The 23,092-nt window shown below is 40.6% G+C and overlaps 1 protein-coding gene across 10 annotated transcripts in view; it reads right to left on the minus strand.

The window, feature by feature from the left end:
• Positions 1–23,092, minus strand: part of PARP15 (poly(ADP-ribose) polymerase family member 15) — a 54,930-nt gene that overhangs the window by 23,566 nt on the left and 8,272 nt on the right. For 4 of the 10 annotated variants that reach the window (XM_065539143.2, XM_074033319.1, XM_074033316.1 and 1 more), the window contains exons 2-3: positions 8,698–8,814; positions 4,016–4,252 (exon numbers count right to left, since the gene is read on the minus strand). In XM_065539143.2, the coding sequence (XP_065395215.1) occupies positions 4,016–4,252; positions 8,698–8,814 (354 nt within the window). Of the gene's footprint in view, positions 1–1,479; positions 1,708–4,015; positions 4,253–8,697; positions 8,815–23,092 lie in introns of those variants that run through there. The other 6 variants (XM_005547983.5, XM_074033318.1, XM_074033313.1 and 3 more) reach the window with 4 other exon arrangements.

A 23,092-nucleotide genomic window follows, 5' to 3' on the forward strand; every position in this document is an offset into this window, starting at 1 on the left:
TGGCACGGGACTACAGGCGTGAGCCTGTACCAGTCCATGTTTCTAATTCTTGGTTAACAATGAAATTTGGGGCAGTTACTTTCCAGATTGCTACTGGAGATGTCACCCCAGTAAAGGGCAGATGTTATTATGAACTCAACAAGGACACATATATCATGAATATTTTGCTAATAATAATTTACCCCAGTTTATCTTTGAGCAAGAAAATATGTCTCTGGATATTTTATATTTACTGGGGGAAAGAAAACTAAGAACCTTTGGGGCTAAATGTTATTTTTTAAACTGTTATTATTATTTCCGATGGATAAATTTACTTACAAACTACATCATGCAATACTTTGGAGTGTTTCTGGGGAATTTTGGGAAACATCTCTGGAAAGACCACACTTCCATCCAGAATGGGTAAGAATAACTAAGAACTTAAAAAACAAAATTATCTTTGATCCTGTTTAAGTGGTGATGTTAGTAAGTTGTAGCAATTTCCTGTCAGTCCTTAAAGTCAGGTAATGACTACAACCAGTTTTGGGGGTTTTCTATGTGCTAGATATCATGCAAAACACTTCAAATACACCCCTTTTAATAGTTAGAACAACTCCGAAAGGTGTTATTATCACACTCTCTTACACTTGATAAAACTGAGATTCAGGCTGGGCGCGGTGGCTCACGCCTGTAATCCCAGCACTTCAGGAGGCCAAGGTGGGTGGATCACCTGAGGTCAGGACCAGCGGCCAACATGGAGAAACTCCGTCTCTACTAATAATACAAAAATTAGCCAAGCGTGGTAGCACATGCCTGTAATCCCAGCTACGAGGGAGGCTGAGATGGGAGGATTGCTTGAGTCCAGGAGGCGGAGGCTGCAGTGAGCCGAGATGGTGCCACTGCACTCCAGCCTCGGTAACAGAGCAAGGCTCTGTCTGGAAAAAAAAAAAAAAAAAAAGCTGAGATTCAGAGAGGTATGTCACCCAACTTTTAAATGGCAAAACTGAGATTAAACCTAGGTATACCATTCTTCTAATGTCAGTGGGAACTACTTAGTGTGCTTTGACTGCTTCTCCACTGCTGAATATGGTGCTGCTATTTCTAGTTCGTAGACACTCACAGACTTGTATAGACTGGTCTATTCTATCCAAATAACTAAATCTTTGAGGCTTCTCTTATTCTGCCCTTTCCCCATAGATAAAGCCATGACTTAGCTTTCATATAGTCAGTGTTAAAATGTCAAGGCCGTTTTTATGCCAATAACTTTCCACTTCTTTCTAAGAATGTATTTATTATCGATTAGCTTGTCTGTTGATGAACTGTCTAGGAACATGAGTTATCAGTGTTGGCTCATAGTTAAGTCATATGGCAACCTCCCATTAGCAACTATCACTTATGGGCACAGGAGTAGAAAACACAGTTATTCCTAGATCTATAAAAACATCTGAATGCTCTTGGGTTCACTTGCCAGAATTAAGCAGATAGGATATGTAAACATACCTGACGGCCTTCATCGTCATTTGTATATACCAGAAAGTGGACTTCTTGTAAAGGTTTAGTTATCGGCCTTGCGCTGCTACTGTATTCGAACACTTCTGAAAGGATTAGTTTAGCAAAAACAGCTTTGGGAAACCGCAAATTTCCTGTTCCAATCATGGGAAATGTGATTGATGAGAAAGATAGCACTTCTACAGTTGTCAAACATTTCTTGACTATATTTGCCATGATCTGAAATGTGCAAAGTACATTTACATAAGTTAGGGCTTAAGTTGGTGGAAAACAAAGAGTTGTGGTCCCAGTAAGTCTGACAAGGACCTCTCTGCTATTGTTGGCTTAATCAGGGCCTGAGAAGTCAGAAAGAGGAAACAAAAACAGGGCAGAGTACTTTCCAGAGAGAGTCACACTCATTCAGGAGAGGCGGGTCCACAGTGTGGGAATGGCTGCATAAAAATGGTACCTCAATGCAACTAAAAGTGGTGTTTATGAAGAATCTTTAACAACATGCAGTATTTATGTTAAGTTTTTTAAAAAAAAAAAAAAACCAAAAACTGTATTGGCCGGGTGCGGTGGCGGGCGCAGTGACTCCCAGCACTTTGGGAGGCTGAGGCAGGCAGATCACGAGGTCAGGAGATCGAGACCATCCTCGCTAACATGGTGAAACCCCATCTCTACTAAAAATACAAAAACAAAATTAGCCAGGCTTGGTGGCATGTGCCTGTAGTCCCAGTTACTTGGGAGGCTGAGGCAGGAGAATGGCGTGAACCTGGCAGGCAGAGCTGGCAGTGAGCCAAGATCATGCCACTGTACTCCAGCTCCAGCCTGGGTGACAGAGCAAGACTCCGTCTCAAAAACAAAAACAAAAAACGGTATTTAAAAATGTTTAAAGAGAATATTGGGCCAAAAGAAGAAGAAGAAAAAAAAGATAATATTGGGCCTAACACGGTGGTTCACACCTATAATCCCAACACTTTGGGGGGCTGTGGTGGGCAGATAGCTTGAGCCCTTGAGTTCAAGACCAGCCTGGGCAACATGGTGAAACCCCATCTTTACAAAAACACAAAAATTAGCCAGGGATGGTGATGTGTGCCTGTTGTCCCAGCTACTGGGGAGGCTGAGGTAGGAGGATCACCTGAGCCCAGGAGGCAGAGGTTGCAGTGAGGTAAGATTGCGCCACTGCACTCCAGCCTGGGCGACAGAGTGAGACCCTGTTTCAATTAAAAAACAAAAAAAGAGAGAGAGAGAGAATCTCAACTAAGAAATAAATATGCTGTCCAGTTGCAGTGGCTCACGCCTGTAATCCCAACACTTTGGGAGGATGAAGCAGGCAGATCACCTGAGGTCAGGAGTTCAAGACCAGCCTGACCAACATGGAGAAACCCCATCTCTACTACAAATACAAAATTAGCCAGGTGTAGGGGCGCATGCCTATAATCCTAGCTACTTGGGAGGCTGAGGCAGGAGAATTGCAAGAACCCGGGAGGCAGAGGCTGCAGTGAACCAAGATCGTGCCATTGCACTCCAGCCTGGGCAACAAGAGCAAAACTCCATCTCAAAAAATAAATAAATAAATATGCATGAAGTCATAAAGTTGACTTGAAGGAAATATAGTAAAATGTTAACTAAAGTTACCTCTTAAGGCCAGGCACAGTAGAAGCTCATGCCTGTAATCCTGGCACTTTGGGAGGTCGAGGCGGGTGGATCACTTGAGGTCAGGAGTTTGAGACCAGCCTGGCTAACATGGTGAAACCCCGTCTCTACTAAAAATACAAAAATTAGCTAGGCCTGGTGGTGGGTGCCTGTAATCCCAGCTACTCAGGAGGCTGAAGCAGGAGAATCACTTGAACCCAGGAGGCAGAGCGGAAGTTGCAATGAGCTGAGATGGCGCCACTGCACTCCAGCCTGGGTGACAGAGCAAAACTCTGTCTCAAAAAGAAGAAGAAAACAGTTATCTCTTGATGGTTGGATTATTATTTTTATTGTCTTTTTGTACTTTTCTATATTTTCCACAATGTAATTGTATTACTTTTTTATATTCTGAAAAAAAGTTGGGAAATTAAAGTGGGAGTGGAGGTGGGAATGATGTTATCGAAAGGGCACTGACTCTTTTATTCTTCACCACAGTGCTGGGCACACCTCTTTGCTATACTGAAAGATTATTACATTACATCTTAGACACCCCTCCTGTAGAATCCCAGTGACTGTTGCTACTTCCAAGGGTCAATTACTCGGAAATAACTGGTAGTTGTGATGGATTCTCCATGGAATGTAATAAAGATTGCAATAGACAGACAGGGTTCAATCAATACAGGGTTTCACAGCCTAGGGCAGACACTTCATTGTTGTGGGGACTGGTGTGTGCATCATAGGATATTTGGCAGCATCCCTCGCTTCTACTCACTAGATGCCAGTAGCAGTTGTAACAACCCAACTGTCCTCTGTAGGGCAAAATTGCCTCCCTTCAGCACAGATCTACACCACACCAGAAGAAGATTCCCAAAGCTACCAAGTGAGGTGGAGAATTAAGAGCGTTCCCTACCTGCCAAGAAGTCCCCGCTCCATTATTCCAATCTGGAGCCACGGCATGGAGCACAGCTTTGCAGTCCAGATTGCAGCCACTTGTCATGAATACGTTACCCACTTTTTCCTCTGTTTCCCGCCTGCTGTCATCTAACTCTTTCTGGAGCATGGGACCAGCTTTCTGCAAAAATGCCCGAGATAGTGGTCCTCCTCCAAGCTGAAGATTCATGGGAACAGTGTTGACAATGACATCAGCCTTAACGAAAAAAGCAACAGTTAAGAGATTGAGTCAATAATACATAATGACTGAGCACCTGTAAATTTACTGAGTATTATGGGCTAATGCACGGATATGTTTTGCCTGTCATACTAACATGTCATCCCCACCCTCGAGGAGCTTACAGTCTATTGTTAGCACTGAAACACCATGATGAGGTCATTTCTAAAACTTAGACATTAAGGAAATATATTTACCACTGCTGTGAAATCAAACATAATGAGTCAGAGTAGAGCTATGAAAATGAGTCAGAGACCAGAGGCAGAGAGTCAAAGACTGAGAGAGAGAAATGGAGAAAGAAGAAAAGTGAAAGTGAAAAACAGAGACAGAGACAGAGAGAAACAAAAACACAGAAAGATTGAGACAGAGAGACGGGAAGGGAGAAAGAATTGCTCTTAGGCTGGCAGGAACTGAGAATATTTATTTTGAATTTAACAATATACCAAAAGAAAGACTAGGTCGATGTGAAGGAGGATATGGTCGACCCTGAAGGCCTTGGCAAAGGAAAATCACTAAGGTGAGGGTAGGCAGTATCCATTCTAGCCTGTCCAGGGATATCGAGTTCTCCAATGTCAATGCTAAGGCTGTTCATTTGGTGAAATGAGGGTCATAGCCTAATGCCATGAGATGTTACATATTCAGCCCGTAACTCCTATTAGTCAGATTTTGTGTTCACCAGAAACCTTCTGATTCCCTGGTAATTTGGGAGTAGGAGGAGACAAACACCCTCATGATGTGGCTTTTTTTTAATTTTAATTTTTATTTATTTATTTACTTTTTTGAGACACAGTTTCGATCTGTTCCCCAGGCTGGAGTGCAGTGGCATAATCTTGGCTCACTGCAGCCTCTACCTCCCAGGTTCAAGCAATTCTCGTGCCTCAGCCTCCCAAGTAGTGGGGATTACAGGCATGTGCCAGCATGCCTGGCTGATATTTGTATTATTAGTAGAGATGGGGTTTCGCCATGTTGGCCAGGCTGGTCTTGAACTCCTGACCTCAAGTGACCTGCCCACCTTGGCCTCCCAAAGCGTTGGGATTCCTGGAGTGAGCCCAGCCTGATCATGTGGATTTTGGTTGTCCTGGTTCTTTGGGGACTCTTCTTCATGGTAAATTAAAAGATGTCTATGTCTCTGCGACATATAATAGGTTATATTTCTCAACTTAATAATTAGCTTTCTTGGGTCCACTCATATAATGTTAGTTAGCATATGCGCTATTATATGAAGTTAGCATAAACCAATGTCAAGATCCGAGAAGCCCCCTGCAGAGACAAGAATGAGCAAGCCATCCAAGAAACACAACAAAACAAAACAAAATTGATCTAGCCCATGCTCTCCTCACTCCCACTTGCAGTTTCACTCTCTGTTTACTGATTCCTACACAGTTTGGGGAAGCAATATATTAACATGTAAAAAAATAGGCCAGGCGTAGTGGTTGACGCCTGTAATCCCAGCATTTTGGGAGGACGAGGCAGGAGGATTGCTTGAACCCAGGAGGTCAAGACCAGCCTGAGCAACACAGTGAGACCTTGTCTCTACAATTAAAAAAAGAGGAAAATTAGCTAGTGGCCTGTATTCCCAGCTACTTGGAAAACTGAGGTGGGAGGATTGCTTGAGCCTAGGACATTGAGACTGCAGTGAACCGTGACTGCGCCACTGCACTCCAGCCTAGGTGACAAGGCCAGACTCTATCTGGAAAAAACGAACAATGGAAAAAGTAACCTTGTCATAACGTTTAAATCAATTCAAAATAATCAAAAGACATGGTTAAATATACAAATATTAGTTGGTATAGAATTTCAAAAAAGATAGGAAAATATTTAGATTGGAATAGTGAGTGAAGACCTTTTAAAGGGGATAAGAATTTGAGATAGGCCTTGAAGAATGGCTGTAATTGGGTCAGGTAGAAAGAAGGCAGCAAGGCATTCAAGGTGTGTGGAATAGGATTGTGACCGGGTGTGGTGGCTCACACCTGTCATCCCAGCACTTTGGGAGGCCAAGGCAGGCAGATCACATGAAGTCAGGAGTTCGAGACCAGTCTGGCCAACATGGCAAAACCTGGTCTCCACTAAAAATACACAAATTAGCTGGGCGTGGTGGTGGGTGCCTGTAATCCCAGCTGCTTGGGAGGCTGAGGCAGGAGAATCACTTGAACCCAGGAGGCGGAGGTTTTAGTGAGCCGAGATCACACCACTGTACTCCAGCCTGGGCGACAGAGCGAGACTCAGTCTCAAAAAAAAAAAAAAAAAAAAAAAAAAGAACAGAAAAGAAAAGAAAAAGAAAAAAAGAAAGCATAGGATTGTGAAAGATCAGAAAGTAGTTCAAATTTAGCTGAAGCAGAGGTTCAATAGTGAGAAGAGGGGCTGGGAAGAGATTTAGGGCCAGACGATGGAATACTTGGAAAGTCACACTTTTTTGGACTTTGCCCTATAGGTAGAAGGAAGACACCAAAGATGTATGTGCAGAGAAGTACCTGCTAAAATCATGTTTTTAGAATATATATCAAACAGCAATGTGGAGGACAGATTAAAGAGTGACAAGGAGGTCAGGGTAGTACTGAGGCGTGATTGGGGGTTGGGAATGGTGTGTACTGAAATGTGTATTGTAGTCAATAGCAATGAAAAGGAAAGGCATGTACATGAGATATTTTGAAAGAGGGCTTATTAGGGTTTGGAAACTAACTGGATAGGAGAAAGAATTCAGAGAAGAAAGATAAAGTGAATTCCAAAGTTTATACAGCACCACCCAATGGTAAGAATGGTAAATCCCAATATGAGTTGACATGAAATTTATAATCAACTCGGAGGACTGCATAGTGAAAAGACCTTGGTTTCTTTATCTATAAAATGTGGGCAAGTCATATATATCTTAATTAGGTTGTAGTACTAATTGAGTAAGGTAAAGTATAAAGTGGACCATCATAAGGGGATAATGATAATAGCTATCATTTTTTTGAGTCCTTTCTATGTGCAAGGCAGGGGATAAGTGCTTTATATGAGTTATTTCATTTTAAGCCTCATAACAACCTCATATCATCATCATCCATATTTATAGATAAGAACTCTGAGACATAAGATGGATATTGACCAAAATCAGTGGCTGTTGAGTGGTGGAGCAGTATTTGAACCCTGCCAGAACGGACTTTAGAGTTCGTCTACTTACTCACCACACTATGCCTACGCCTAGAGTGAAAAATAAATTTACTGTACTTTTATATCATCCAGTTCTTCTGGTCATATTACTCACCAATCACTCTCATAATACTCAGTTGCACAGCTCACTATTACCAGTAGCCATGGCAATTATCTTTCTCATTGCAAACAAAATAATTACAATTCCAGTTTTATAAGTAAGTCTCTTGAGTTTGATTAGTGCGAGTCAGATCAATTCTGTGTAAAATGGTAAGATGCAACTTCTAAACGTGCTGATTTGAGGACAAAGTCCTGAACCCACGTGACAGAGGACTCCAAAAACTCTAGAGAACATGAAGAAAGCAGCTGGTTGCCTCCCCTCTGCCATCCCATTAACTACAGTAAATGCAAAGAATATTTCCAGTGGCTCCTAATCCAGAAGAGTCTCCCAGTTTCTCAGCAGAGTTCTCTTTCTGTTAGTCCTGCATGTCTGCCATCTGAGGTAAACATCAGGTGTCCAAATGGTGGGGCTATAGAATTCTAAGAAGCATCTGGACCAGTGATTCTCAGCCCTAGCTGCATAAGATAATCACTTGGAATGCTTTCAAAAACTATTGTCACCTACACCACATCCCTGACCAATTAAAGTCAGGATCTCTAGGGGTGAGGCCTGGGAGTCTGTATTTTTAAAAGGTCCCCCAGATGATTATGATCTGCAGCCAGGATTGAGCATGATGACTGTCAACTATAGGAGGATTATAGGGCCTGAATCTTCTGTTAATTGGTGATTCCAAGGAAGAGGAAGCAGTAGGAGAGGAGGGATAGGCAGCAGCCAGGGTGAGGATTTAGCACCTCTTCTGGTAACCTTTATCCCTCCTCGTTCTTCCTGTGCTTCTGCAAAGTGCTCAGGCAGAAGCAAAGGTGTGTTTGTGAAGGGTGATTCTATACTGTGGTGTACACATATCTTCCTCAATAATGCTGACTGGCGCAGGAGAGAAAAATAGAACTGGGTTGAGAGTAAGTCAAGATCAGTTACAGAGAAATAAGAGATGGATCTGCAAACTCTTGTTTGTGGTTGAACTTGAACCCCTCCACATGAGTACATGTGGAAGAATATAGGGGATGGTAAGTGTATTTCTGCATAAACTTTAAGTGGGTTTAACTTCTCAAATTTATCTTTGATATCTTTAATCTTTGATTAAGACAAAGAACAAGTTAAATCATGGAACAAGTCACAGAACAAGTTAATTAGATCCCATTGTTCCTTGGTAGATTTATTAAATGGCATCACCTACCCAGATATATAGAACATCTCCACTTATCAACTTGAGATTCAGACCTTCTTTGGTTTGGATTGAAGCTACAACATTCCTGATTGAAAGGCAATCTTTCTTGCTGAACTCGTCTCTGGACTGTGGAGAAAACAGTAAAGCATTACCAGCAATGCCAATTTCAAGACTTCCCTTAGGCCAGGTGCAGTGGCTCAGGTCTGTAATCCCAGCACTTTGGAAGACTAGGTGGGAGAATCACTTGAGCCCAGGGGTTCAAGAACAGCCTGGGCAACATATTGAGACCCTATCTCTACAAAAAATAAATTTAAAAAATTAGCCAGGCTCAGTGGCATGTGCCTGTAGTCCCCACTACTCAGGAGGCTGAGATAGGAGGATTGCTTGAGCCCAGGAGATCAAGGTGGCGGTAAGCCATTATGGCACCACTGCATTCCAGCCTGGGTAATAAAGTGAGGACCTGTCTCAAAAAAATGAAAAATAAATAAATAAACTTTCCTTATAGGTGTTCGTACGGAAAATAACTATTACATTTCACAGAATTCTCTAAACTCATAACTCGGCTCTGGGATTTAAAAGCAGATAGTTTATTATTATAATGTTTGAACATCAATTGTATTTAATATCCCAAATGCCAGTGAGCTTTTTTACTTATCCCCCTAAGAATCCTAGCATAGCCAACCCTGTCTGTATTCCCCAGCCTTTACTGTTTAAATGCACCCTGGATATATTTCCAACTGTATTTCTTGCCTGGGGACTTTCTTTAGTGACAGACCTCATTTGGCTTGCTGGTGTAGCAGAGAGGAAGTGCAGGTATATTGAACCCCCCTCCACAATCCCCCACCACCAGCCCTCATCCAGTGGTGGACAGGAGCTGGTATAAATATATAGCAGCAACCTTGCCTCCCAGAGAGATTCACTGTGAGTTTCCCTAGTGGGATTAAGTGGGAGCTGATTTGATGATGTGCCCCATCGGTTTCCTTTACTTTCTTTCTTTTTTTGTTCTGAGACGGAGTGTTGTTCTGTCACCCAGGCTGGAGTACAGTGGCGTGATCTAGGCTCACTGCAACCTCCGCCTCCCAGGTTCAAGTGATTCTCCTGCCTCAGCCTCCCAAGTAACTGGGATTACAGGCATGCACCACCACACCCTGCTAATTTCTGTATTTTTTTTTTTTCTTTTCTTTTTGAAACAGAGTCTTGCACTGTCACCCAGGCTGGAGTACAGTGGCACGATCTCAGCTCACTGCAACCTCCGCCTCCCGGGTTCAAGCGATTCTCCTGCCTCAGCCTTCCAAGTAACTGGGATTACAGGCATGCACCACTACACCCAGATAATTTCTGTATTTTTTTTTTCTTTTTGAAACAAGAGTCTCGCACTATCACCCAGGCTGGAGTGCAATGGCGCGATTTCGGCTCACTGCAACCTCTGCTCCCGGGTTCAAGCGATTCTCCTGCCTCAACCTCCCGAGTAGCTGGGATTACAGGCACCTGCCACCACACCCGGCTAATTTTTGTATCTTTGCAAAGATACAAAAAATTATCTTTTTAATTGTTGGCCAGGCTGGTCTTGAACTCCTGACCTCATGATCTGCCCTCCTCAGCCTCCCAAAGTACTGGGATTACAGGTGTGAGTCACCACACCCAGCCCTAATTTCTGTATGTTTGTATCTTTAGTAGAGACAGAGTTTCACCATGTTGACCAGGCTGGTCTCAAACTCCTGACCTCAAGTGATCCACCCACCTCCACCTCCCAAAGTGCTGGGATTACAGGCATGAGCCACTGCGTCCAGCCTATTTCCTTTACTTTCTTAGTCAAATAAGTTGCACTTGAATCCTGTCTTAGGGTCCTCTTCAGGAGGCACTCAAACTAAGACATATCCCTGAGTACTCCATAATAATGCATTTGGAGTTTGACTATTAATCGATCATAGAATTTTAAAATTTAAAGGGTCATGACAGACCATCGAGGATAGAAACTTCATTGGCCTGAAAAGGAAACCAGTGTGCAGATGGCTGAAATCATTTGATCAAAATCAAACTACTAGCTAATGGAGGACACAGTACTTGAATCTGGTCTCTTGACACCCAGTTCAGTTCTACTCTTCATGGAATCTGAGCTTATCCACCTCATGGTATTTCTCACAAAAATGGCAAAAATATAGTACATGTTACCCCTCTTGCACCTGTGACAGACATTACTAATCCATATCAGCATTCTTTTTCAATCAACCCAGATCTAGTCTCAATCTTCCTCAACAGAGCTCCAGGCAACAATTATCATTTGGTCAGAGGTAATCCATGAAACAAAACCTATTTTCCATGCCTGATCTCACTCAAAAAGGATATCAATTTTCTTTGTTTAAAATTGTTTTTGATTATTTTTCACTCTCTGCTTTGGCAGTGGGTTTCTGGGCAATACCTTCACTTGCTCAAGAATTTAATGATTTGTTACTCTTCTGCATGCATGCTGGCATGTTTGATGAAAGTTTTATCAGTGATCTCCCACCCTAAGAATTCTTTGGGTGAGAGTCTTTTAAAGCATCGATGTGAAGACTAGAAAATCTCCCAAAAGAACTAGCTACATTCTCAGTCACATTTTGGTTTTCCTTTTTGTTTTGGTTGGTGCTTTTTCTTATTGTCTTTAATTGTGTTACAACTCTTCACATCCTCCAGACAACCAATTATTATGACCATTTTCTTGAACATATCAAAATCAAAATCCTATCATCCTCTACACTGTTTTTTATGTCTTCCCGTACTGCTGGCTTCACATTGAATCTGATGACTTGATATTTAGACACAATGCAAGAGAATTTTTTAGAAACATGTTCTCTTCGGGTCTTGATGACATTGATTTTTTTCAGTCTTCCTTGAGTGAGCTGGGTGGTTGCAGACCTGTGTGTTACCTCCAACCCCTTGCGGCTGCCTTGGGGTCATGCTACCTCACAGTGACAACTTTTCATCTTGTGATTTGTCATTCTGATCAGGTGATGCATTTTAGGCAATAACTTCCATATGTGAGGATCCAGGGCCACCAGGAGTGCTGCTGGCAACTTTCTCAGAGACTTTTCCCCTTGATACAAGGCTGTGCCCAAAGACATAACACTGTGACACAGAAATGGGCCTTTCATTGAAGACCCAGGCTTTTTGCCCAAGTAGGTGTCCAGCACCAAAAATAAAAATAAAGGGTAGGCATCATTCAGACAAAACCAAATGGTAATTTTTAAAGAGTAAAAGGTACCTCTTGCACATAAATCCTGACACCATGAGACTGAAATAGAATGTCTTCCTAAAATGGCACGACTGTCAACAGCTCAGTGAGGGATGTGACATTTGTAAATGCAATGGAGGTAATCCTCATCTAATAGAACGGATCGATTCCATGCATGTTTACTTAGCCATAAAGTTTTATCATTTTGATCTGATTTTCCCATTGACATTTGTCATAATATTGAAAAGGTAATTCTTTTCCTGAAAAAGTGTTGCCCTTAGAGATTCAATAAATACAAGCAACAATGCATAAGCAATTCAAAATAACCTATTTGAAGTAGGGTCATTAGTACTTTTGAAAAGAATGGTTATAACAGTCAAAAATATTAGAAACAGTTGTGTGCTATAATCGAAAGAAGTCATAAAATTAGGTCAGATTCCCTAGCAACAGAGCCTGAGTTTGGGATTCATGTGCAAGTAATCTACAATTGCATAAGGTTGTGCCCTCAGGAGAAACCTGTAGGAAGTGAGAGATGAAGATAGAGAAGGGGAAGAAGCTAAGCTAGAATATGTTTTTAGGTGTACCCTGGTGTCTGCCTGATCTCCCAGGGAGCTCTGGAATATATAACTTCCATAACAGCATTTGTCCCTCCTAGGGGCAAGGGAGCTCAGTTCCTCTACCTCCATACCAGTCAGTTATTGTCTACAGACCATCTGATCAGGAGATGAATGTCAATTCCCAGGCACCTCCGGGAGAGGCACCCTTCAGTCTCCCAAAGGCAATCCCCTGGGGAAAGAATCTAAGTGTGAGTCCTTAACAGTAATACAGTCAATAAGCAGTTGGCTTATGAATGCACCTGATAAGTAAAAGAGACCAAGCCCAGGGCATCTGGAGAGGCACAAAAGAAAAGAAAGACCACTAAGGAAAGTCCAAAGAATAACTGCACAAGTTTGAGAGAAAGAGAACGTGACTCAGCAGCTAAGTCATATAAAAATGTCTAAGGGATCCTGATGGGCAGTAAACTCAGTACGAATTAACAGTAATGTAGCTCTGTTTAAGAAAGAAAAAAAACAGGCTGCCAAATGCTGGCAAGGATGTGGAGCAGTGGGAACGCTCATTCATTGCTGGTGGGAATGCAAAATGCTACAGCCACTTTGGAAGACAGGCAGTTTTTTACAAAACTAAACATACTCTTCCCATATGATTCAGCAATTGCATTACTTGGTATTTACCCAAATAAACTGAAAACTTTTGTTCACACAAAACCTGCACATGAATGTTTCTGGAAGCAATATAACTTTATTCATAACTACCAAAACCAAGATGTCCTTCTGTAAGTGAGTGGATAAATGAACTATGGTCCTTCCATATGATAGAATATTATTTAGCACTAAAAAGAAAAAGAACTGAGATATCAGGCCACAAAAAGACATGGAAGAAACTTAAATGCAGATTCCTAGGTGAAAGAAGTCAGTCTGAAAAGGCTACATACTGTATTGTTTAACTATATGACATTCTGGAAAAGGCAAAACTCTAGAGACAGTAAACAGATGAGTGGTTGCCAGAGATTTGGGAGAAGGAAGGAGAGATGAATTGGTGGAGCACATGGAATTTTCAAGGAAGTGAAACTATTCTGTATGATATTGTAATGGTGGACACATGACATTACGCATTTGTCAAAAACAATGGAACAGGCCAGGGCAGTGGCTCACACCTGTAATCCCAACACTTTGAGAGGCTGAGGCAAGTGGGTCACCTGAGGTCAGGAGTTCGAGACCAGCCTGGCCAATATAGTGAAACTCCATCTCTACTAAAAATATAAAAGTTACCTGGGCGTGGTGGCAAGCACCTGTAGTTACGGCCACTCGGGAGGCTTGACCCAGTAGGTGGAGGCTATAGTGAGCTGAGATCACACCACTGCACTCCAGCCTGGGTAACAGAGCAAGGCTCTGTCTCAAACAAAAAACAAAAAACAAAAAACAAAAAAAAACACACACACACACAAAAGACAAACAAAATCCAATGGAACTATACAACACAAAAAGTGAACTCTAAACTATGGATGTTAGTTAATAACAATGCATTGGTTCATCAATTGCAACAAATGTATCACACTAGTGCAAGATGTTAATAATAGGGAAAACTAGGGGAGAGGGAGTATTTGAGAATTTTCTGTTTTCTGTTAAATTTTTTTCTGTGTACCTAAAACTCTAAAAACAAAGTCCATTCATTAAAAAAAAAGGTAAAATGAATTTGGGAGCAATACTAATAGAAACACACTAATGAGAATGTGCACGAATAATAACTTTATTCTACTTTTCACTGTTAAAAACAGGCAACACCTGTGGCATGTGCTTACTTCAAAGTGCCAAATGTTGCAAAGGGATTATGAAAGCTAGATATGTTCAGAATAGAAAAACCGACACCCTGAAAGGATGCAAAACCATGTCACATGAGGATATGCAGAAGGGAATGAGAATCTTTGACTTGCAGGAGTAGAGTTAATGAGTGGGGTGGAATGCAAGAGCAGTGGTCTTTAGACATTCGAAGGGCTGCCTTATGAAGGAATGATTTCTACAACTCTACACTGGTATGTAGAGCTATAGTAAAACATATTTGGGCTTAACATAAAGCTACATTTTTAAATAATTAGAACTGCCCTAAGATGGAATGGGTCAACATGGGAAACAATAACCTCCCAGGCAAGCAGAAGATAGACCATCACTTAGTGGTCTGGTTTTACATCTAAGTGAACTCTTTTGCCTTTTTTCTCCCATATTTTTCTTAATTGGACTCCCTAGCCTATTTTAAATACATTTTCCTAGTAAAAACAGTTTTATTTAGTACTCATATCAGAGGTGATAGCAATGAAGGACAGTGAAAATGAAAGAGTGAAATATTTAAATAACATTTAATAATGGCATTTTGTGCTTATATCTGCTAAGAATTACAGCTATCCAAAACACAACTCATACCTGTTATTTCTCACCAAATTAGTAACTTGTGTTTCCCATTTGTTCTTAATTTGATAATTGTAACAGCTTTATTTATTGGGTACCTGTTATGTGTCAGATATTTTGTAAATATTGTCTCAATTTAATCTTCACAATGAACCTGTGAGACAGATTTTACCTATACTTTCTGAATGAGTAAACAGGCCTGGTGCAGTGGCTCACACCTGTAATCCCAGCACTTTGGGACACCAAGGTGGATGGATCACTTGAGGCCAGGAGTTTAAGACAAGCCTGGCCAACGTGGTGAAACCCCATCTCTATTAAAAATGCAAAAAAATTAGCCGGGCATGGTGGCAGGCTTCTGTAATCCTAGCTACTTGGGAGGCTGAAGCAGGACAATAGCTTGAACCTGGGAGGCAGGGGTTGCAGTGAGCTGAGATTACACCACTGCACTCCAGCCTAGGTGACAGAGGGAGACTCTGTCTCAAAAATATGGATGGATGGATAGATAGATAGATTTTTTTTTTTTTTTTTTTGAGACGGAGTCTTGCTCTGTCCCCCAGGCTGGAGTGCAATGGCGCAATCTCGGCTCACTGCAAGCTCCGCCTCCTGGGTTTACGCCATTCTCCTGCCTCAGCCTCCCGAGTAGCTGGGACTACAGGCGCCCACCACCTCGCCCGGTTAGTTTTTTGTGTTTTTAGTAGAGATGGGGTTTCACCGTGTTAGCCAGGATGGTCTCGATCTCCTGACCTTGTGATCCGCCCGCCTCGGCCTCCCAAAGTGCTGGGATTACAGGCTTGAGCCACCGCGCCCGGCCTGATAGATAGATTTTATCTTCTAGTCTATATATATATATATATATATATACACACACACACATATGTATGTTCAAGGTGACTAGAAGATAAAATGATTTACAAAAATGGAGTAGCAGAGCTCACTCCTGGTATAGCGGATAAGGGCACACACATTGGAGTCAGAGAGATTTGATTTTGAATTCTGGCTGTAACATTAAAAAGGCCATTTACTGTAAGGCTTAAAAACAAGGGTTGCCTGGGATTTGAATCCCAGCTGCACCATTACTGAATGTGTGACTTTGGGCAAGTCATTTATGTTCTCTATGCCTTAGTTTCCTCACCCAGAAAGTGAGGATAATGATACTACTTGCCTCACAAGGAGATTAAGAGAGTTAACATTAGTTTAATGGTTAGAACAGTGCTATGTGCATGCTTGACTTTCCTCTCTTTCTTTGCCTTGTCTGGTTTTCGTTTTTATTTTTATTTTTATTTTAAGTTCTGTGGTACATGTGCAGGATGTGCAGGTTTGTTACATAGGTAAATGTTTGTCATGGTGGTTTGCTGCACCTAAATACCCATCACCTTGGTATGAAGCCCAGCATGCATTAGCTTTTTTCTCTAATGTTCTCCTTTCCCCCACCTCACCCCTCAACAGGCCCCAGTGTGTGCTGTTCCCCTCCCTGTTTTCATGTGTTCTCACTGTTCAGCTCCTGCTTATAAGTGAGAACATGTAGTGTTCAGTTTTCTGTTCCTGTGTTAGTTTGCTGAGGATAATGGCTTCCAGCTCCATCCATGTCCCTGCAAAAGACATGATCTCATCCTTTTTATGACTGCATAGTATTCCATGGTATATATGTACCATATTTTCTTTATTCAGTCTATCATCAATGGGCATTGGGGTTGATTCCATGTCTTTGCTATTGTAAACAGTGCCATAATGAACATATGCATGCATGTATCTTTGTAACAGAATGAATTATGTTCCTTTGGCTATATACCCAGTAATGGGATTGCTGGGTCAAATGGTATTTCTGGTTCTAGATCTTTGAGGAATCACCACACCATCTTCCACAATGGTTGAACTAATTTACATTCCCACCAACAGTGTAAAAGCATTCTTCTTTCTCTGCAACCTCGCCAGCATCTATTGTTTCTTGATTTTTTAATAATCACCATTCTGATTGGCATGAGATGGTATCTCATTCTTTTAATGAAGGCCCATTGTGGGATGTCTGGAATCTCAAAGTAGTGTGCAACCATAGTTTGCAAATGAAATGTAAAAGCTGTCGTCTGTCTTACCAATTTTTTTTTTTTTTTTCTGAGACAGAGTCTTGCTCTGTCACCAGGCTGGAGTACAGTGGCGCGATCTTGGCTCGGCTCACTGCAATAACCGCCTCCCTGGTTCAAGCAATTCTCCTGCCTCAGCCTCCTGAGTAGCTGGGATTACAGGCATGCACCACCACGCCCAGATAATTTTTGTATTTTTAGTAAAGACGCAGTTTCACCATGTTGGCCAGGATGGTCTTGATCTCCTCATCCCATGATCTGCCTGCCTCGGCCTGCCAAAGTGCTGGGATTACAGGCATGAGCCACTGCGCCTGGCCCCAATATTTTTAAGAAAAGTGACAACTTTAATGTTGGGTGTTACTCCCACCCTGAAATCACCATTGGCTTCTGGCAGGTCACTAAAAGACTCCATGAGCAAGGTTAGCATGTTCTGAGTCATGATGTCTTGGACATTGTGAAGTGCAACCAAAAGAGAGACTTGTAAAGGATCTCTTTTGCAAATTCATCTATTTCATCCATTTCCACTTCTTCCATTTTCTCCACTCTTCTGGAAAGTATTACTTTTGTACCTGAATGTTCCAACTTACTGATTTTTAAGGAGACAGAAACACTCACGATATTTTTATGTCTGATTTGAGATTTGAAAGGATTTGGCTTTTATATTACTTTCTATTTTTAAATACTTTGGAAGAAAATAGATTTGATTCATTGCCTTATTCTTTTAATAACAAAGCAAATAGTAACTCATTGGCTAAAATATTGCACAAAGTTAAACATTATATTTTGTAAAGTCAGATTTACTTACCAAATCATGGGGGAAAAAAGTAAGAAACATGATAGTAAATGATGGCGATCATCCACTGATTTAAATTAATAGAACTACAACATTTTACCGCAAAGAAAGAAGTTTCTGTTACTGCATAACAAAAGGACAGTCTACAGATGTAACCAAGACACAGAAGTGTTGCATATTCAAAAAGAAGACTGGGTTTGAGTAGACCTTTATCACAAAGGAAGGGGACAATAGAGACTCTGACTTCCATTTTTCATTGTTTTTTATCTTTGAAAGAGAAATAAAGGAGCTTTCCCTTAGCATAATAGAGAGTCAAAGTCAACAGTATTCACAGTGAAGAAGAAAAGTCACTCTCCTTAGAAGTAGCAAAAATCAAAATAAAACAAAAATCAGATATGTGTTCTGTCACTACTTTGCTTCAATATATTATTTGGAACTCTTCTTGGTCATCAAAATAAGGTGAGGAAAAGAAAGAGGGTAAGTATAGAAATGAAAATGATAAAAAGTTATGCTTTACAGGCTGGGTGCGGTGGCCCACGCCTATAGTCCCAGCACTTTGGGAGGCCGAGGCAGGCGGATCATGAGGTCAGGAGATCGAGACCATCCTGGCTAACACAGTGAAACCCCGTCTCTACTAAAAATACAAAAAAAATTAGCCGGGCATGGTGGAGGGCACCTATAGTCCCAACTACTCAGGAGGCTGAGGCAGGAGAATGGTGTGAACCTGGGAGGCGGAGCTTGCAGTGAGCCGAGATCGTGCCACTGCACTCCAGTGACAGAGTGAGACTCCATCTCAAAAAAAAAAAAAAGTTATGCTTTACAAATAATACAACGTATTGTGAAAATAAAAAATAATAACATGATTGAGAAAGTGAAGACAACTCACAGAATGGGAGAAAATATTTTCAAATCATATAGCCGATAAGACTTGTACCTAGAATATATAAAGATCTCTCACAAGTCAACAATTTTAAAAAATCCAATTTAAAAAACGACAAAGGATTTGAATAGACATTTCTTAAAGGAAGATATACAAATAGCCAATAAAGACATTAAAAAGATGCACATCATTAGCCATTAAGAAAGTGGAAATCAAAATCACAATGAGATGCCACTTCACCCCACTAGGATGATTAAAATGAAAAAGACACATTGCTGGTGGGAATATAAAATAAGGCAACCATTTAGGAAAACAATGTATCAGTTCCTTAAAAAGTTAGTTCACTTCAAGGTATATACCCAACAGGCATGAAAACATACATCCACACAGTAACCTCTACAAAAATGCTATGGACTGAATGTTTGTGTTCCTCTCTAAATTCTTAAGTTGAAGTCCTAATTCCCACTGTGATTGTATTTGGAGCTGGGGCTCTTGGGAGACAATTACGTTTAGATGAGGTCATGAGGGTGGACCCCATGATGGGATTAATACAAGAAGATGAAGGGACAAGCCCATGTGAGGAAACAGCAAGTAGGGGCCATTGACAAACCAGGAGGAGGGCCCTTACTAAGAACTCTACCATGCTGGGACCCTGATCGCAAACCTCCAGCCTCCAACTTATGAGAAAAAAAGTTCATTTTTGAAGTCATCCAGTCTGTGATATTTGATACAGCAGCCCAAGCTGACTGAGACAACAAATGTTCACAGCAGCATTATTCACAATCGCCAAAAAGTAGAAACAGGCCAGGCGCAGTGGCTTACACCTGCAATCCCAGCACTTTGGGAGGCCGAGACGGGCAGATCACGAGGTCAGGAGATCGAGACCATCCTGGCTAACATAGTGAAAATCTCTCTACTAAAAATACAAAAAAATTAGCCAGGCGTGGTGGCAGGCACCTGTAGTCCCAGCTACTTGGGAGGTTGAGGCAGGAGAATGGCCTGAACCTGGGAGGTGGAGCTTGCAGTGAGTCAAGATGGTGCCACTGCACTCCAGCCTGGGCAACAGAGTGAGACTCCATCTCAAAAAAAAAAAAAAAAAAGTAGAAACAACCCAAACGTCCATCATTCGAATGGATAAATAAAAGGTAATATATTCGTACAATGGAATATTATTTGGTTAAAAGAAGAAAAAGTAATGAAGTTCCTATACATTCGACAACATACCTTGAAAACATGCTAAGTGAAAGAAGCCAGTCACAAAAGGCCACATATTGTATGATTCCATTTATATGAAATGTCCAGAATATATAAATCCATGAAGACAGAAAGTATAGTAGTGGTTACCAGGATTTGGGGGAGAGGGAGGAGGAAATAAGGGGTAACTGCTAATGCATACGGAGTTTCTTTTGTCGTGATGAAAATTTCTTTATTTATTTTTATTTTTTAGAGACAGTCTTGCTCTGTCACCCAGGCTTGAGTGCAACGGCACAATCATGGTTCACTGCAGCCTCAATCTCCCTGGCTCAAGTGATACTCCCACCTCAGCTTCTGAAGTAGCAGGGATTACAGGTATGAGCCACCACACCTTGCTGAAAATTTCTAAAAGCAGATAGCAGTGGACTCCGTAAACATACTAACAACCACTAAATTGCACACTTTTAAAGAGTGAATTTTATGGCATGTAAATTATATCTTAATAAAGCTGGCATCAAAAAACAAGAATCAATAAGCCAAAAAAAATCAATAAACCAATTCCTAGAAAATATATAGATATATGAGATCATATTAACAGAATAACTTAATTTTAATGGCAAAAATAAGCCTCAACAGATAGTCTCTGCTCATGTGTAAATATAGTACAAATAATAATAGTCTCCAAGCTAAATTATAGATAAAATAAAACTTTTAATTCAATCTCAAGATATTAACACGATAAACTATAAAATTTGATAAAATAAAAGCAAAATGTATATATTTTTAAAAAGATAATAAAGGAAATGATTAGGAACTTGGCTTGCTACACTTTAAAATGCATCTTTCCACAGACTGGGAGAAAATTTTTGCAGAAGACATATCTGATGAAGTGTTATCTCAAATATACAAAGAACTCTTAAAAGTCAACAATTTTTTTTAAAAAACACCAAATTTTAAAATGAGCAAAAGATGTGAACAGACACTTCACCAAGGAAGATATACAGACAGCAAATAAGCATATGAAAAGATGCACAACATCATGTTAGTGAGTTGCAAATTCAAACAACAATGAAGCCGGGTGAAGTGGCTAACACCAGCGTGTAATCCTAGTACTTTAGGAGACTGAGAAGGGAGGATTTCTTGAGTCCAGAACTTCAAGACCTGGACAATATAGTGAGACCTCATCTCTACAAAAAAATAAACAAAATAAGCCAGGTGTGGTGGCTTATAGTCCCAGCTACCAGAGAGGCTGAGGTGGAAGGATCACTTGAGCCCAGGAGGTTGTGGCTGCAGTGAGTGATTGCACCACTGCACTCTAGCCTGGGGGATAGAGTGAGACTCCAGCTCAAAAATAAGTAAATAAAAATTAAAAACAAAACAACAATGAGCTACTCTATACGCCTGTTAGAATGGTGAAAATCCAGAACACTGACACCACCAAATGCTGGCAAGGATGTGGAACAACAGGAACACTCATTTGTTGTTGATGGGAATGCAAAATGGTACAGCTACTTTGAAGACAGTCTTGCAGTTTCTTACAAATCTAAACTTACTCTTCTCATATAATTCAACAGTCGTGCTCATTGGTATTTATCCAACTGACTCGACAACTTTTCCCCATGCAAAAGTCTGCATATACATATTTATAGCAGCTTTAGTCATAATTGCCAAAGCTTGGAAGCAACCAAGATGTCCTGCAGTAGGTGAATGGATACATAATCTACAGTACATTCAGACAAGGGAATATTATTTAGTGCTAAAAAGAAATGAGTTATCAAGACACCACACACACACACACACACACAACCATAGAGCAAACTTAAGGCATATTACTAAGTAAAAAAAGTCCATCTGAAAAGGCAAAATACAGTATGATTCCAACTATATGACATTCTGGAAAAGGCAGAATTATGGAGGCAGTAAAAAGATCAGCTGTTGCCAAGAAGGAAGATGAATAGCAGAGCACAGAGAGTTTTTAGGGCAGTGAAATTATTCTGTATGATACTATAATGGTATATACATATTATTAAACATTGTCAAAATCCACAGAATGTACAGCACCAAGAGTGAACCCAAATATAAACTAAGGGCTTTGGGTGATAATGATGGGTCAATGTAGGTTTATAAATTGTGACAAATGTACCACTCTGGCGTTGGATGTTGATAGTTGGGGGGATTGTGTGGGGGTGGGGTGTGAGGGATATATAGGAACTCTGTACTTTCTGCTAAATTGTGCTGGGAACCTAAAACTACTCTAAAAATTGAAGGCTATTTTTAAAAAACGCATCCTTAAAGAACAATTATAAAACTAAATAGTTCTAAGTTAAGAATGGATAATATAAGAACCACAATAGCAATTCTAGAAATAAGCCTTAATCTCTCAAAAAGTTTAACATATGGGCATGTTGGGCATGTTGGCTCATGCCTGTAATCCCACTACTTTAGGAAGCTGAGGTGGGAGGATTACTTCAGGCCAGGAATCTGAGACCAGTCTAGGCAACACAGAAGTCCTCATCTATACAAAAACTTCAAAAAATTAGCTGGGCATGGTGGTGTGTTCCTGTAGTCCTAGCTACTTAGGAGGCTGAGGTGGGAGGATCACTTAAGCCCAGGAGTTCCAGGTTAGAGTGAGCCATGATTAGGCCACTGCCCTCCAACAGAGGTGATAGGAAAAAAAAAAAAAAAAAGTTTAATATATGAAATATTAAGGAGAGTGGAGAGATGAATCATAATTTAATAAATATTGTTGGAAAAGTTGGGTTTTATTATGAAGAAAATTAAACATCAATTCATACCTCACAATCAACACCTAATCACAGTAAAACTAACCCTTTTTTAGTAAAACTAAACCTTTTAGTTTTACAATTAGTAAAACTAATTGTAACTAACAGGGTTACAATTTTTAACTTTTAACACCCCAAAAGTAGTAGAATAAAAGTTCTGTATTTATTTAATTAATTGAAAATGTTTCAACTGATGAAGCAAATAGAAGATCTACCAATGGCAATTGAAATGGATTCATATAAAATACTAAAACATTAATTTTAAAGACATTTGCAAAACAACAGTTACTCAAGAAACGTAGGTTGATAAACTAACACAATGGAACACAAGGCTCTGTCCTCAACCAAGGTGGTAAACTGTCTAAAGTTCCAGAAATGGAATAGGGGATGGCAGTTTATGGAGTCCATGTGATAAATCAAAATCGTCTTCTATCAGATGATTCATGAGAGGGTGAATTCAGTATGCAAAAATGTAAATGCACCAGACCAATGGGGTTCAGCTTTT

Source organism: Macaca fascicularis, chromosome 2 (genome assembly GCF_037993035.2).
Source record: "Macaca fascicularis isolate 582-1 chromosome 2, T2T-MFA8v1.1".
Taxonomy (NCBI): Eukaryota; Metazoa; Chordata; class Mammalia; order Primates; family Cercopithecidae; genus Macaca; species Macaca fascicularis.